Source organism: Rhizopus delemar, genomic scaffold (genome assembly GCF_000149305.1).
Source record: "Rhizopus delemar RA 99-880 supercont3.10 genomic scaffold, whole genome shotgun sequence".
Lineage (NCBI taxonomy): Eukaryota > Fungi > Mucoromycota > Mucoromycetes > Mucorales > Rhizopodaceae > Rhizopus > Rhizopus delemar.
The window spans coordinates 1162941-1177227 of NW_027137836.1; the positions used below are offsets into that span (position 1 = coordinate 1162941).

Genomic DNA, 14287 nt, shown 5'->3' on the forward strand with positions numbered 1-14287 from the left:
TAATGTCGAAATGACAAGAGATCTTTATTGAGGTTATTACTCGGTTGTCTAACGCATGTGAAATCCGGGGTAAAAATTCAACTTACGATCTTAATTTGTGAATAAGGTTGGGGTCTAGTAGCTGAATAGGATTACTATCAAAGGGCATTAAATAGGTTTTTAATGGAAGAAACGAAAAAAAGAGAAAACTTTGAGTATTGGGTCTTATACAGAAAAAAAGTCACGCATTCATCGATGATATAAAGATATCTTTATTATGCTTTTTGTAAAGACAGAAAACTCTTGCTGTATTAATGCTTTAGCTTCTTTTTTGTTTTGAAACTTAATAAACCCGCTTTTTCCACAAACATTGGAGGTAACCTAAATAAAAAAGATAAAGTTTCCGATCAAGATTCATATGTGTGAAAAAGCCAATCAAAACCAATGAAGTAGCTTTGAATAGTCCGTAAATTTTTAAAGAGCCGTTGTATTACATCTTTAACAGAAAAAAAAATAAATATATAAAGTGCAATACAATTTTGACAAAAAAGAAAATCTTATTTTTTTTTTTTTGCTACAGCAAATAGACAGCATAGAAAATGAGTCAATATCTCGACAAGATTGAAGCAAAACCAGGGTCACAACCTGCATCTATACATAATGAAAAGCAAATAAGTGATCCTTATGAAGCATCCTTATGTGAAGAGCAAATAGAGCATGCACCACAGGGAACTGCATCAGCAAGCAAAGCTTTATTCATGTTGTTAAAGGCTTTCGTTGGTACAGGTGTCATTTTCTTACCAAAAGCGTAAGTCTTTGACTCTTTAAGAACATTAGCTAATATGGATTACACTAGATTTTCCAATGGTGGCTTAATTTTGTCTATCGTATTAATGGTTATACTGGGAACTATTTGTCTTGGCTCATTTCAACTCTTGGTTGCAGCACAACAAAGGATTGGCGGGTCATATGGCGATGTTGCTCATCATCTCTATGGTCGTTACCTTAAAATGCTTATTAATTTCTTTTTATGTATATCTCAAATGGGTTTCGTTGCCTCTTACTTGATTTTCATTTCTGAAAACATTGGTATTGTTGTGAACACTGTCAATAGCTGTAATGCCCCATTTGACGCAAAATACTACACGTGGATTGTCATCGCTGCCATCATTCCTGTCTGTTGGATTCGCAAAATTGCTCGCCTTTCTTATATTGCTATCCTTGCTGATGTCTTTATCGCATTTAACCTTGTTTGCGTCCTCTATTTTACTTCTAATCAAATTTCTCATAATGGTTTTGGTGAAAATGTTATTCTTATAAACCAGAAAGATTTTGGTCTCATGATCGGTACTGCTACTTTCTCATATGAAGGTATCGGTATGATTCTCCCTATAGTAGAGGGTATGAAGCACCCTGAGAAGTTTCCTCGTGTAGTGAGTGCTGGTATTTGTATATCCACACTTGTCTTTATGCTTATTGGGGCCATGGGCTATTCTGCTTATGGCAATATTACTCAGGCTAGTGTTGTATCTAATCTTCCCAGAGTTCCTTTGTCTACCACAGTTCAGGTCCTTTATTCTTGCGCCATGATTCTTACATGTCCATTCATGCTTTATCCCGCCCTAGAAATCATAGAAAGGGCCATTTTTGGCTTACGCTCGGGTCAAGCGAACCTTACTGTCAAATGGCTTAAAAATTTTGTTCGTTCTCTTGTTCCTATTGTTTGTACTGCTGTTAGCTTTGGTGTTGGTTCTTCCAACCTGGATAAGTTTGTATCTCTTGTTGGCTGCGTTGCATGTGTACCTCTTTGTTTTATCTTTCCAGGTCTTTTCCATTACAAAGTAACAAAAAACAAGTACTTAAAGGCAATCGATGTTTTGCTAGTTGTTTGGGGATTAGGTATCATGATTTACACTATGTACATCACTATAAATTCTTGGATACACCCTGCTACTTCAACAACTATTGTTTTTGACATTGATGGTTGCAGCTCATAAGAAAAAAAAAGTGAGGCGACAGCTTTGCAAAATTTATCATGTATGCATTATTTTCCTTATTTTTATCCCCCCCCCTTTTGTAAATAGTTAATGTACCATAAAACCATTTAACAGTAAAAAAGTGCTATCATTTATAACAAAATATGAAAAAAAAATACAAGAGATAAACATTTTTTTATTGACAGTTGATTTTAACGTTCGTTTACGGCTATGCATAACTTATCTATAGAATGCTCATGCTTATTTTCTTCCTTAGGTGACTTATTTGTCACGATTGATTCATTCTCTTAATCTTCATCACCAATAGTGCTTTCAGTCTGACTACTACTTCGGTAAACATTTATTCCACTGTCATATAGCACATCATTGTTGCTTGTGCAAATGATAGACGAGTTTAACCTGTACTGTTTTTTTACTTGTGTAGCACAAATACCAAGGCCTTGAGCATGCTTTATGGCTAAATTAACTTTCTATATCTTATAGCTTAATTCATCAGCTGTATAAACAAAAATGTTTTTTGATTACCATTGACAAACGATGTTCAAAATCATAATTTGTGTGCTTTAAAGCAAGTTCCCAAAATGATAGGCTTTGTGATTTTTGCTTTAAATTCCAAGAAGTAATGCCAGCTTCCCTGTTTAAACAAAAGAAATATAAGTTTCTTACTCTACAGCAACAAAAGGTAGCCTTACCAAAAAACGTGTGGAATAATCCATTTATCAGCCACAATTTTGCTTTTGTGATCAATTATCCAGTTTAAATGTATTACCGATTCTTGGAATCGACCCATTGCATTTAAAAGAGATATTTTTAAAAGCAGCAGTAAGCCTCTTTGATCTTCATATTGAGATGGAGGAGTCTCTGGTAATAGTTCTTTCATTCTTATGCTATGTTCCAATTTCTCAGTCTCTAATACTCTACTGAGCGCATAATCTACTAGTTCTAAGTTGAGCTCGAGTTGCTGAGCACCCATGAATTCAATAGCATTCATAAGGTACAGATATTCAAGTGCACAGAGGGTCAGATCCATATCTTGGTATCCACTCGACTGCATTAATTTAATTTTATTAAGAATGTAGTGTTCAGTGGTTGAAGCACTTGTGTTTTTACATTGTTGTTGCTTTATCAGCGCTGGTACCTCTGCAAATGCTAATATCGCTTGTGTTCGTTCTCCCATCATCTCAAGACAAGTGCCAGATAGATATCGAAAAATGGCTTGTGACCAATACCTGTCTTTGTAGAGCATGTTAAATATATCATTTGCCTCCTTCCATTCATTATTCATCATATGATTAAGACTGATCTCATAGCTGCACATGTGAAAAGTTTCTACCTCTGCCCATTCGTTCTTGCTAATTTCGCTTGCATACAAAAATGATTGGGAGGAAAGAGTTAAGTTACGGGCCAGACGAGAAGTGCGACCAGCAAAGTAAAGAAAGATAGCTGAATTTGGATAGATACTTTGAGCGTCAAGTAAAGTTTCGATTGCTGGTTGTGTGTATTCGTTTACTAATAACTGTGGACATATGGATGTTAGAGTTGTGTAATAAGCAAGCAACATGATGGATGCCATCGGAGACCTTGCTCTTCTATTCTCTAAGCAGAGTTTGAGCAGAACAAACCCTAAATGCTTGTCGGGTGTCCATCCAAAGGCAGCTATAGCTTGTAGAACCTTTTGTGGGAGAGATGATAAGATCAAGTGAACAGATCCAATCCTTTACCGTATTTTCGTTAGCTTGATATGCTTTAACAACACTTCTTTTTGATTTACCCGAACTGAATACCAGATATTGTGTCTCTATCAATGTATTCATTATGCAGTTGTCCCATTCGTTTGTACTCTTGCCAAGCGATACTATAGCTTGCATAAGCTAAACACAGAAAAAGAATAAAGGACCATTTAGTAAGAGAATAGGACAAATATTTTCTTCATAAAGTGTGTATGTACCTCTTCTTAAATTTAGCCCGCATTTAATATACCCAGAAATATTTTCTTGTAATAAGTAGAGTACTGCTATCTGAAGGCATGCCTCAGCTTTTACTACATGTGCTCTTAAAATACCATTCGATAAAGGCTCTACTCTATGCATCTCCAAGTGCTTTGGATTTGCTGGTTTGATGTGAGTTGGCACAGCCTTAGAAAGCCTTATATATTGTCGACATGCTGAGAAATATTGAGTAACTGCATTCACAATGTTTCGTTTTGTTGCTCTTTCAATTTGTGCATTTGCAATTTGATATGTTGCTGTTAATGTGTTTATTGCGTCCTTTGTAACTTGATGATCAAGCGACTAAAAAACTGCTTTTAATAAGATGACGACACTAAAGGTCTCTCCTTTTGTTTACCATGACAGCTATAAATCGATTTAAGTCATTAGCCAAAAAGTAATTGCAACATACTGTGTGTTGATTACTTACCTTTTAAAAATGCCATCGAACTCAACCCTAGTGCATGAAGTGGATCACTTTATAATAAAGCTATATTAATGACATCCAACTAAGCAATATCTTTTTTATAAAAATCTACCTGCTGGCATTCTCTTCTAATATTTTTTTTGCCTTCATATATTGATTATTGAACAAACAGTGTGTTGCTTTCATAATAGACTCGTCTGTTTTCTAAAACGTGAGTAAATTATGTCTATATCATTCCTTTTAAATTCCAATCTTACTCGCTTTTTCTTGTTCTCGAGGCGTCAATGTGTTTTCTTTGATTGCTTTGATATCTATATGGCTTAGTGAAATCAGGTTCGCGTCGTTACTTGAGAAGCAATTCTTCATAAATCGACTACTATTGATAATATGGTGGTCTAATTCGTAATCAACAATCAGTTGCTCTTCTCTTTTCAACTGTTTGTGGGTGTAACTATTAGACTGATCATTTTTACTGCTTTCATTTGCTTTTTTAATAGAATTTGTCTCGGTCACTCTTTTATCTTGCTGATAATGTTCAACATTAATATCCGATTGAAGAACATGAACGATTTGCTCTAGTTCCAGTGAATCCCTGTCATTTTGATCACTCGCAGTACTACTTATACTTGTACGACAAGATTGTAATGTGTCGTATTCTTCTGTGCCTTTTACTTCTAAAACGGCAATGTTGTCATGAACCATTAGCTCGACTTACGAAATATGTAAAAAAAGAAAGAAAAGAAAAGGGAAAATAGAGTCAAAATGTCATTTTATTGATAGGGGTGTTGTTAAAATAACGTGAAAACAATCACAATAAGGAGAGCTAGATTAGTGTCGTGTGAAGCTAAGATAGGAAAAAAGATCAGTCTCCTTTATTTATCTCTTCCACATGTTCTCTCTTAGATTATTGTCTATTTTTATTACTCTCCAATAATCAATAAAGGAACAAAAGAGGATTCGTGCACATCAATTATCCAAAGCTACTTTGATCATCTTTTACTTTTATTTATGACAAAAAAAGAAAAGAAGTGTTTCACAAGAGAAAGGGGTACATTCAATTTTCTTAATGCTGCCATTTTTTTTTTTTTTTTTTTTTTTTTGGCGATTGTCTGTTCATTCCACTGCTCCTATATCCAGGGATTAAGCTTGAATACTCGTTCACTTTCTTTAAACATTAATTGGGCTGGATCTTTGAGGGACTGTCTTAATAGTCAGTATAAAATAGCCAGAGCCTAGCCAATTTTTGATAAGTAATACTTTTTAAAAGTAAACTTTTGCTTTAACAATCAAGCTAGTTGTAAATATACGCTACAAATATGGGAAGATACAATAAATTAACCGGATATCTGCGTGCTAATTGAGGCTTTATGTTTCTTTCGAACAACAAAAGATGGAGTAATGCTTTTATAGAGAAACGTGGATGTTAAAGCTAATTGATTATATTATGCTCGCTTGTATAATGCTTCATACAATATTGTTTTTCGAAAGATATGCTAACAAAAGCTATTAAGCAATTTGTAAAATACACGAATCTCAAATCTGTCTTCACCTTAATAGTCATATGAAGAATGCATAAGTCGAATCAATAAAGACTACTTAGACCCATAGTAAAGGAAGAAAGCCAACAAATATCACATTAATGCCAAACTTATCTCTTACGTGCTCTATCATGTTTATGCTGTGCTGATATCATTAAAGAAAATATACTTAAATCTTTTTCTGTATTTTTTCTGTAAGCTTTTTTTTTTCAATTTTTTATTGCAAACTATAGACATAGCAGAACTGTACACTGCAATGCTGACCGACGCATTATGTTTCTTCAAGAGCTTTATACTGAGCTGCCTTTTTTGCCCAGTAGATTTCAATTATTGGAACTTGTAACTCTTACAATAACAGTCAAGATCTGTTCTTTCAGTAAAATCATAATTTCCAAACCTCATAGTTGTTCTTTTCTAAGCATGTAATAACTACTCAGCTGGCGATTTTTTTGAGACTACTTAAACAACCATATATTGCAACAGCTACATCTTGATGAATGTTTTCACCTTATTCGTAGATACATATTTTTCCTAATAACAAAATCAGTAAGAATCACAGCTATTGTGTTCAAAAAAGTTTGATATACTTAAGCGAACTTTTCTTATAAACTTCTGATTCTAGTTTCGGCCATTTTGACCGCTCTGATCCGTTTCAGAAGAAGGTAAGAATCTGCCTCAGCTTCTCTCACTTTTTCCTTATATCTTGCGAGCTTCTTCTTTTCAGCGCGAAGAATGTAACGACCATAATTTTTTGAGGGTCGCTTCTCTTCTGGTTTTAGTGAGATATAGTTCAGAATATTTTGTCTTCGTTGTAATTCCCTTTTTGGTGCCAGATGCAGACGTAGTAAAATAACCAACATCTTGTCCAGTAAATTATTGATCATAGTTTTATCCGCCCACATGTTTTTGAAATTTGTCATATATATTTGCAGAGCCAAAGACATCAGACTTGAGGGCACATTTTCAACAGGAAAAGTTTCCTTCTTTATATCCTCGGCGTCCATCAATTTGAACAAGGCAGTTTGTATTGGATGCGCATTTAATGTTTGACCTTGACTTCCACGATTACCAAAATATTTAGTACTTATCAGAGAAAAATGCTGTTGGAACAATTGGCTGAAATCAGCGCCAAAGGCAGGAGAGTCGCTGACATCCATTGCAAGTGGTGTGATTGTATATTTCGGTGAGTCTGTATGAAATTCGCTTGGTACTATCGTAGTTATATCAAATCCATTAACCTTTCGTGTGTTTATGACGTCTCCATCCAGAAAGAATTGATTGGTTTTTAAACAGATCATCATCATTTGAATTAAGGAAGAAAAGTGCAAGATGTAGTCTGTTGAACCAATCATAGCACGCTGTAATTTCTTCATGATCAAATCTTTTATAGATGGATCAGGACTTCTCTGATCAATTTGTTAATTGACGCTGTGCAAGTACGATATGAATCTTCATCTACAGAAGGACAGTCTGTGTCAGATACTGAATTACGATCAGTATCATTGGATTCGGGTTGTGCAGATTTGGCGAGGATTGTTTCTTCATTTTTGAAAATATCAAAGTTTTTTACAACAAATTCTTGTCACTCTATTTCATTCTTTTTACCAACCCGATTATTCGTGAATGATCGCATTTGCTGCAATACAAGATCTGCTTGGTTAGGCTCATTGCAAGTAAATTCAGCTAGTTTGGCAGCTCCAGTAATGATACCCCTGGGAAGTTTTTTAGCCGTTGATAATTTTTGCTTCAAGGCTGCAAGTTGTTCGTTCATCTTTTTGTTGTTTTTGCGCACGACAGTACGAATGTTCTCCTTTAATTTGTTTTCCATCGACAAAAAGAAGAAAGCATCTAGCTCTGTATCAGAAAATTGAACGCGTTTGCGCTTGTTATCACTGGTCTCTTCTCCAGGACTCGGCGACCGAGGGCGTTTTGAGTTTGAGTGATATTTTCTTCTTGGGGGTAAAGTGGAAGTTCCCACAAAACAAGAGGATTGTTTAGCTTCGTTCTGTTCATTGTATAACCTGTAACTACTAAATTAAACCCAGAGACATATATTACTTGGAATGATCTGTTTTACCTTGACTGCAATGGGTATCTTCAGAATTGATGAATGTGTGATATCATCTACAAGGTTAATCAATATATAAAATAAAAAAATATAGAAAGAAAAATGATCGAGTACTCAGACGAATGTTGTTAAATAAATTCGAAAGACTTGGGAAAAAAAATTGATCTTTATGAAAAATAGACAACAAAATTTAGTCTTTATAAAATATGAATAACAATAATAAAAAAAAAATCAGAGAAAGACGATATATTTTGAGATTGTTTAGATGGAAGGGCTTGGGAGGATACACCAATACCGCTTAAAGAAGAAAATCAATCACATTTGACTTTACTTAGAAGTTGGTCTAAATTTTCGACATCTCCTTTAACTTCATTGAGTTTTCTTTTACGATTGAATTATACATTGATAAATACTTTTCAGTATCTTCAACATATTCTTCGCAACAAAGGGCAACAGAACTAGAGTTATCATTATCGATAAAAGTGTCGATAGCATCATCAACATGTTCTTCAATCCAACGCTTTACCTCGGCAGGCAGACGAGATCGTACAATATCTTTAACATCATGAGGGGTCATGATTAGCGTGTTTCCGAACATAATCTACAGAGATGGAGTTATCAGTCAAGAAGTATTTGTTCAATCTAGCTGTGCAGTTAATGTTCATAAAGGTGCGGGTTTTTTTGGCAGACGAGGGAGAGTCATTTTCAGCAGGTTCTTTTTTAACACTTTTATTTTTTACAAGCATTGTCACAAACATATAAAGTAGATTTAACAGGAAGAGATTTAACCCAACAACCAGGTTGAGATGTAACATTACGATACCAATTGTCATACTCTATCTCATTTTGAAGTGAGCTTAACGCATTACTCTGCATAGTCAGGAACAGTACGATAAGTGAAAGCAGATTGAATGTTAAACATGATAATGAAATATACGATGGTGTTAAAGTAATAAATATAAATAACCTTTTTATTATGGAGGGGGGATGTAGGTAAAAATATGAAAAATAAAAAAATACCCTGTCAGTGGTTTAGTTGTCATCACTAAAGGAAATCGTGTGCAAACTGAATAAATCTAAATGACCAACGATAAAATGAAAAAAAAAAACATTAAAATATTCTACTTGATACTTAAGAGGTGAAATTTTTGAAGTTTTATTTAATAATATTATATGAAAAAAAAAATTTGTTATCTTTGTCTAGGAGGAAGAGAAGCAGAGCTCTCATCAACATCACTGATGTTAACAACAGATCTCTTCATGGTGTCTTCCATTTTACTCAATATATGCATACGCATACCAGACTTGATCTTGCTGATAGATGCTGTTAAACGAGCTGTGATATTTCTGAATATTTTCAAGATATCCAGCGAGACGAAGGTTTTCTGCTTCATCAATATCGCAGCTGTCTTCAACATCTGACAAGTCATCAGAAAGTGACTCAACCAAGAAAAAGCACAAAGGGAAAGAAATTCGTGTAATACGACTTGTCAAGAAGATATGCTTGCAAAGTTTAGCAGTATCCGGACAGGAACAAGCACTAATGCAATTGTCAACTACTTTTACAATGTATTTGCCATCTCTGGTAAAGGAATCGCAGGAAAAGTTCTAATAACAAAAAAAATTACTGCTTAATATACTAGTATGATATGCCAGATACTACAATACTTCAAATCATCACTAATGTTGGTGATGTTGTTAGTGTTACGACTGTTTTCAAATATTTCGACTAGCATTTATCGTTGGTCATTTAGAATATGTATATCGGAGATTTAAATTAATAATGATTTCATTGGTTGTAAACATTGGCTGTGTCTCTAGGTTGACAAATATTTTTTTGAGGGTGCAAATTATTTCCATTTGTATTGTACTGCGAAGGGTTCAAAAGATCTTTCAAGTCAAGTTTGCCCGCTGTATTTTCTTTTCTTTTTCTTTTTGTTAAAAAGAAGCTTGGGCATTTTTTTCAATTTTTGGTGCGCATTTGAATTAATTAAATTAATAACGTGCATTACTAAGCATTATATTTTGTGTAAACAGTGCTTTTATCATTTTTTTCTGCTTCAACGTTTATTCTTCATTGATTGACCAAAAAAAACAAGATCCTTTACAGCAATATAAAAAGAACTCATCAATCCACTTCAACTTGCTTCAAAAAACAACAGATCAAAAAGAAAACAAAAAGATAATTCAAAAATGACAGACATAATGGATGACAGCTATATGATGGCAGAAAATGGTTAGAAGCATCTTTATGAATTAAATTTTAGCAAACAACAATAGACTAATGTAATATATTTCTTTGTTTATTAGAATATTTTTTACCTGATGAACAAATGTATGAAGACGAATCTATCACGTAAGTAATCTTACATGCGGCAGAAAGCTTGAATGTTCATATATACGATTTTATAGTCAAGAAGATTGTTGGACAGTCATTGGTTCCTTTTTCGAAGAGAAAGGTCTCGTTCGACAACAATTGGATTCTTTCGATGAGTTTGTTCAAAATACAATGCAAGAATTAGTAGACGAAAATTCAAACCTTGTGCTTCAACATGTTGGAGGAGATGGGGATGTTACTGTATGTTAGATTGATATGTAATATTTATTAGAATTATTAACTAACAAAAACAAAATAGAAACGATACATTATCGATTTTGGTCAAATTTATTTGTCAAAACCTACGATGACAGAAGCCGATGGTAGTTCGCAGCCTATGTTTCCTCAAGAAGCACGTATTCGTAATTTAACGTAAAGTAGAAAAAGAAAAAGGAGAGAAAAAGAGGTTTTCTGATGTTCATTTAATTTTCTTTTTAGATATGCAGCTCCGTTATATATTGATATGAGCAAACGCACACAAATAGCAAGACCCCAAGACCCCAATAATCCTATAACAAATCCTAATGATTTCTTCATAGACGAAGGATCTGAAGCACCGCCAAAGACCAAAGTCTTTGTAGGAAAGGTAATGGATAGACACACTATCTCCTGCTTTGTTTTACACATGTGTATATCTAGGTTCCTGTAATGCTTAGATCCAGCTACTGTATTTTGCACGATATGCCTGAAAAAGAAATGCATGATTTGAATGAATGCTCCTTTGATATGGGTGGTTACTTTGTCATCAACGGCTCAGAAAAGGTTTTGATTGCTCAAGAACGTATGGCAACCAATACAGTCTACGTATTTTCAAAAGCACCACCTGCTACCTTTTCATTCTCTGCCGAAATTCGATCGCAACCCGAAAAAGGATCTAAAAATGCATCACCTTTGTTCATCAAGATGATGAGACCTTCAGCAGAACGTGGCACGGCTGGACAATTTATACGTGCCGCCTTACCTTACATCCGATCCGAAATACCTGTGGTTATTGTTTTTAGAGCCCTTGGGCAAGTATCTGACCGTGACGTTTTGGAACATATCTGTTATGATCGTAACGATTATGAAATGCTTGAGTTACTGAAACCATCAATTGAAGAAGCATTTGTGATTCAAGACCAAGATGTTGCCTTGGATTTCATTGGTAAAAGAGGTACAACTGTGGGTGCTACGCGAGAGAGACGTATCAAATATGCTTCCGAGATCCTCCAAAAGGAATTGCTTCCCCATGTTGGTACAGCCTACAAGACCGAAACTCGTAAATCCTACTTTTTTGGTTACATGATTCATCGTTTGCTGCTCGCTGCTCTTGAACGCCGTGAGCTGGACGATCGTGATCATTATGGTAAGAAGCGTATGGATCTTGCTGGTCCCTTGATGGCTGGTCTCTTTAGAATTTTGTTTAGAAAGTTGACCCGAGATGTAGCCAAGTACTTACAAAAGTGTATTGAATCTAGTAGAGAATTCAATTTGTCTTTGGCTGTCAAGTCCAACACGATTACTAATGGTCTCAAATACTCTCTTGCCACAGGTAACTGGGGTGATCAAAAGAAGGCCATGCAGGCTCGTGCAGGTGTGTCTCAAGTATTGAACAGATATACTTTTGCTTCTACTTTATCTCACTTGCGTCGTTGTAATACACCTATTGGCCGTGACGGTAAGATTGCTAAGCCTCGTCAATTGCATAATACACACTGGGGACTTGTTTGTCCTGCCGAAACACCAGAAGGTCAAGCTTGTGGTTTAGTTAAGAATTTAGCTCTTATGTCTTACATCTCTGTTGGTTCATCAGCCAATCCCTTGATTATGTTTTTGGAAGAATGGGCCATGGAAAATTTGGAAGAATTAAGCGCAACAAGTATCGCAGACTCTACCAAGGTGTTTGTAAATGGTGTCTGGATTGGTATTCACCGTGATCCTGGAGAATTGATCACTTCACTCAAGCAGATGAGACGATCAGTCGATATTTCACCTGAAGTCAGTATTGTGCGTGATATCCGTGAGAAGGAGCTTAGAATGTATACAGATGCTGGTCGCTGCTGCAGACCTCTCTTCTTGGTAGAAAATCAGCAGTTACGGTTGACTCGTGAAGATGTGGGTCGTCTTCAAGATCCTGATGACGATTTTGGTTGGCAAGATTTGATTGCGGAAGGTATTGTAGAATATGTCGATGCAGATGAAGAAGAAACAGCAATGATTTGTATGACACCTGAGGATTTAGCTGAATCTCGTATGGCCACTCAATACGGCGCACCTCTTCAACAAACCCGAAGTCTGGCTAGCCGTGTCAAGTCACAAACGGGTACCTATACCCATACCTGGACTCACTGTGAAATTCATCCCAGCATGATTCTTGGTATTTGTGCCAGCATCATTCCTTTTCCTGATCACAACCAATCTCCTCGTAATACCTATCAATCTGCTATGGGTAAGCAGGCTATGGGTGTTTATCTTACTAATTTCCAAATGCGTATGGATACGCTTGCCAATATCTTGTATTATCCTCAAAAGCCCCTCACTACCACTCGTTCTATGGAATTTTTGCGATTCAGAGAATTGCCTGCTGGTCAGAACGCTATTGTCGCCATTTTGTGTTATTCAGGTTATAACCAAGAAGATTCCGTCATCATGAATCAAAGCAGTATAGACCGTGGCCTCTTCCGATCCCTCTTCTTCCGTACTTATATGGACGCTGAAAAGAAAGCTGGTATGATGTTTATGGAAGAGTTTGAAAAGCCGACACGTGAATCAACACTTCGATTGAAGCATGGCACCTATGAAAAGTTGGAAGAGGACGGTTTGATTGCGCCCGGTACGCGTGTATCAGGTGACGATATCATTATTGGTAAAACAGCGCCCATCCCTGCAGAATCCGAAGAGCTTGGCCAAAGAACGACAACACATAATAAACGTGATGCTTCCACCCCACTGAGATCGACAGAGACGGGTATTGTAGACCAAGTGATGCTCACAACCAATCAGGATGGTCTTAAGTTTGTCAAAGTCCGTGTTCGTTCTACACGTGTGCCTCAAATGGGTGACAAATTTGCTTCTCGTCACGGTCAGAAGGGTACGATCGGTGTCACTTACCGCCAAGAAGACTTTCCATTCTCTGCAGAGGGCATCACACCCGATCTGATCATCAATCCTCACGCTATTCCTTCACGTATGACTATTGGTCACTTAATTGAATGTTTACTTGGTAAAGTATCTACCTTGACTGGTAACGAAGGTGATGCTACACCATTCACAGATGTCACAGTTGAAGCTATTTCACAAGCACTGCAAGCTCAGGGTTATCAGCAACGTGGATTTGAAGTGATGTACAATGGTTTTACAGGTCGTAAATTAAATGCCCAAGTCTTTTTGGGGCCCACTTATTATCAACGTTTGAAGCATATGGTAGATGATAAGATTCACAGTAGAGCAAGAGGACCTGTTCAGATCTTGACAAGACAGCCTGTTGAGGGTCGTTCAAGAGATGGTGGTTTACGTTTTGGTGAAATGGAAAGAGATTGGTAATTAAAAAGCAAAAAAAAAAAAAAAAAAAAAAGTGCTTGTATTGTAATTAACTCAATGTACATAGTATGATCTCTCATGGTGTTGCACAATTCTTAAAAGAACGTTTGTTCGATGCATCTGATGCTTACCGTGTTCATGTCTGTGATATTTGTGGTTTGATGGCTATTGCCAACTTGAAGAAAAATAATTTTGAATGTCGTTCATGTAAAAACAAGACTAGAATTTCCCAGATTCATATTCCTTATGCTTGTAAACTTTTGTTCCAAGAATTGATGGCAATGAATATTGCTCCTCGTATGTTTGTTGATGCTGACTAATTTATCAATAAGTTTCATTCTCTGGTTCTCTATATATACACTTTATAAATAATAAAAAATGCATGTTTAAACTT

At 35.8% G+C, this 14287-nt stretch overlaps 7 protein-coding genes across 7 annotated transcripts; 2 read left to right on the forward strand and 5 right to left on the reverse strand.

Annotated features, from left to right (window-relative positions):
- Positions 1-578: 578 nt before the first annotated feature.
- Positions 579-1976, forward strand: RO3G_12405 (uncharacterized protein; the record flags this gene model as incomplete). The annotated part of the gene is made up of 2 exons (XM_067666989.1): positions 579-787; positions 836-1976. The coding sequence occupies 2 exons, from the start codon at positions 579-581 to the stop codon at positions 1974-1976; spliced, it is 1350 nt and encodes a 449-aa protein (XP_067523090.1).
- A 451-nt stretch (positions 1977-2427) lies between these two features.
- RO3G_12406 (uncharacterized protein) lies at positions 2428-3222 on the reverse strand (the record flags this gene model as incomplete). The annotated part of the gene is made up of 3 exons (XM_067666990.1): positions 2428-2433; positions 2502-2610; positions 2669-3222. 3 exons carry the CDS (start codon positions 3220-3222, stop codon positions 2428-2430), a joined length of 669 nt encoding a protein of 222 aa, XP_067523091.1.
- Positions 3223-4631: 1409 nt separating this feature from the next.
- On the reverse strand, positions 4632-5093 carry RO3G_12407 (uncharacterized protein; the record flags this gene model as incomplete). The annotated part of the gene is made up of 1 exon (XM_067666991.1): positions 4632-5093. The coding sequence occupies one exon, from the start codon at positions 5091-5093 to the stop codon at positions 4632-4634; it is 462 nt and encodes a 153-aa protein (XP_067523092.1).
- Positions 5094-6412: 1319 nt separating this feature from the next.
- On the reverse strand, positions 6413-7302 carry RO3G_12408 (uncharacterized protein; the record flags this gene model as incomplete). Its single annotated transcript, XM_067666992.1, has 2 exons — positions 6413-6460; positions 6619-7302. 2 exons carry the CDS (start codon positions 7300-7302, stop codon positions 6413-6415), a joined length of 732 nt encoding a protein of 243 aa, XP_067523093.1.
- A 1038-nt stretch (positions 7303-8340) lies between these two features.
- On the reverse strand, positions 8341-8574 carry RO3G_12409 (uncharacterized protein; the record flags this gene model as incomplete). The annotated part of the gene is made up of 1 exon (XM_067666993.1): positions 8341-8574. One exon carries the CDS (start codon positions 8572-8574, stop codon positions 8341-8343), a length of 234 nt encoding a protein of 77 aa, XP_067523094.1.
- A 698-nt stretch (positions 8575-9272) lies between these two features.
- RO3G_12410 (uncharacterized protein) lies at positions 9273-9733 on the reverse strand (the record flags this gene model as incomplete). Its single annotated transcript, XM_067666994.1, has 3 exons — positions 9273-9483; positions 9564-9605; positions 9666-9733. The coding sequence occupies 3 exons, from the start codon at positions 9731-9733 to the stop codon at positions 9273-9275; spliced, it is 321 nt and encodes a 106-aa protein (XP_067523095.1).
- Positions 9734-10190: 457 nt separating this feature from the next.
- Positions 10191-14213, forward strand: RO3G_12411 (DNA-directed RNA polymerase II subunit RPB2; the record flags this gene model as incomplete). Its single annotated transcript, XM_067666995.1, has 7 exons — positions 10191-10233; positions 10308-10353; positions 10410-10575; positions 10634-10746; positions 10813-10960; positions 11014-13892; positions 13961-14213. The coding sequence occupies 7 exons, from the start codon at positions 10191-10193 to the stop codon at positions 14211-14213; spliced, it is 3648 nt and encodes a 1215-aa protein (XP_067523096.1).
- Between the last annotated feature and the right edge of the window lie 74 nt (positions 14214-14287).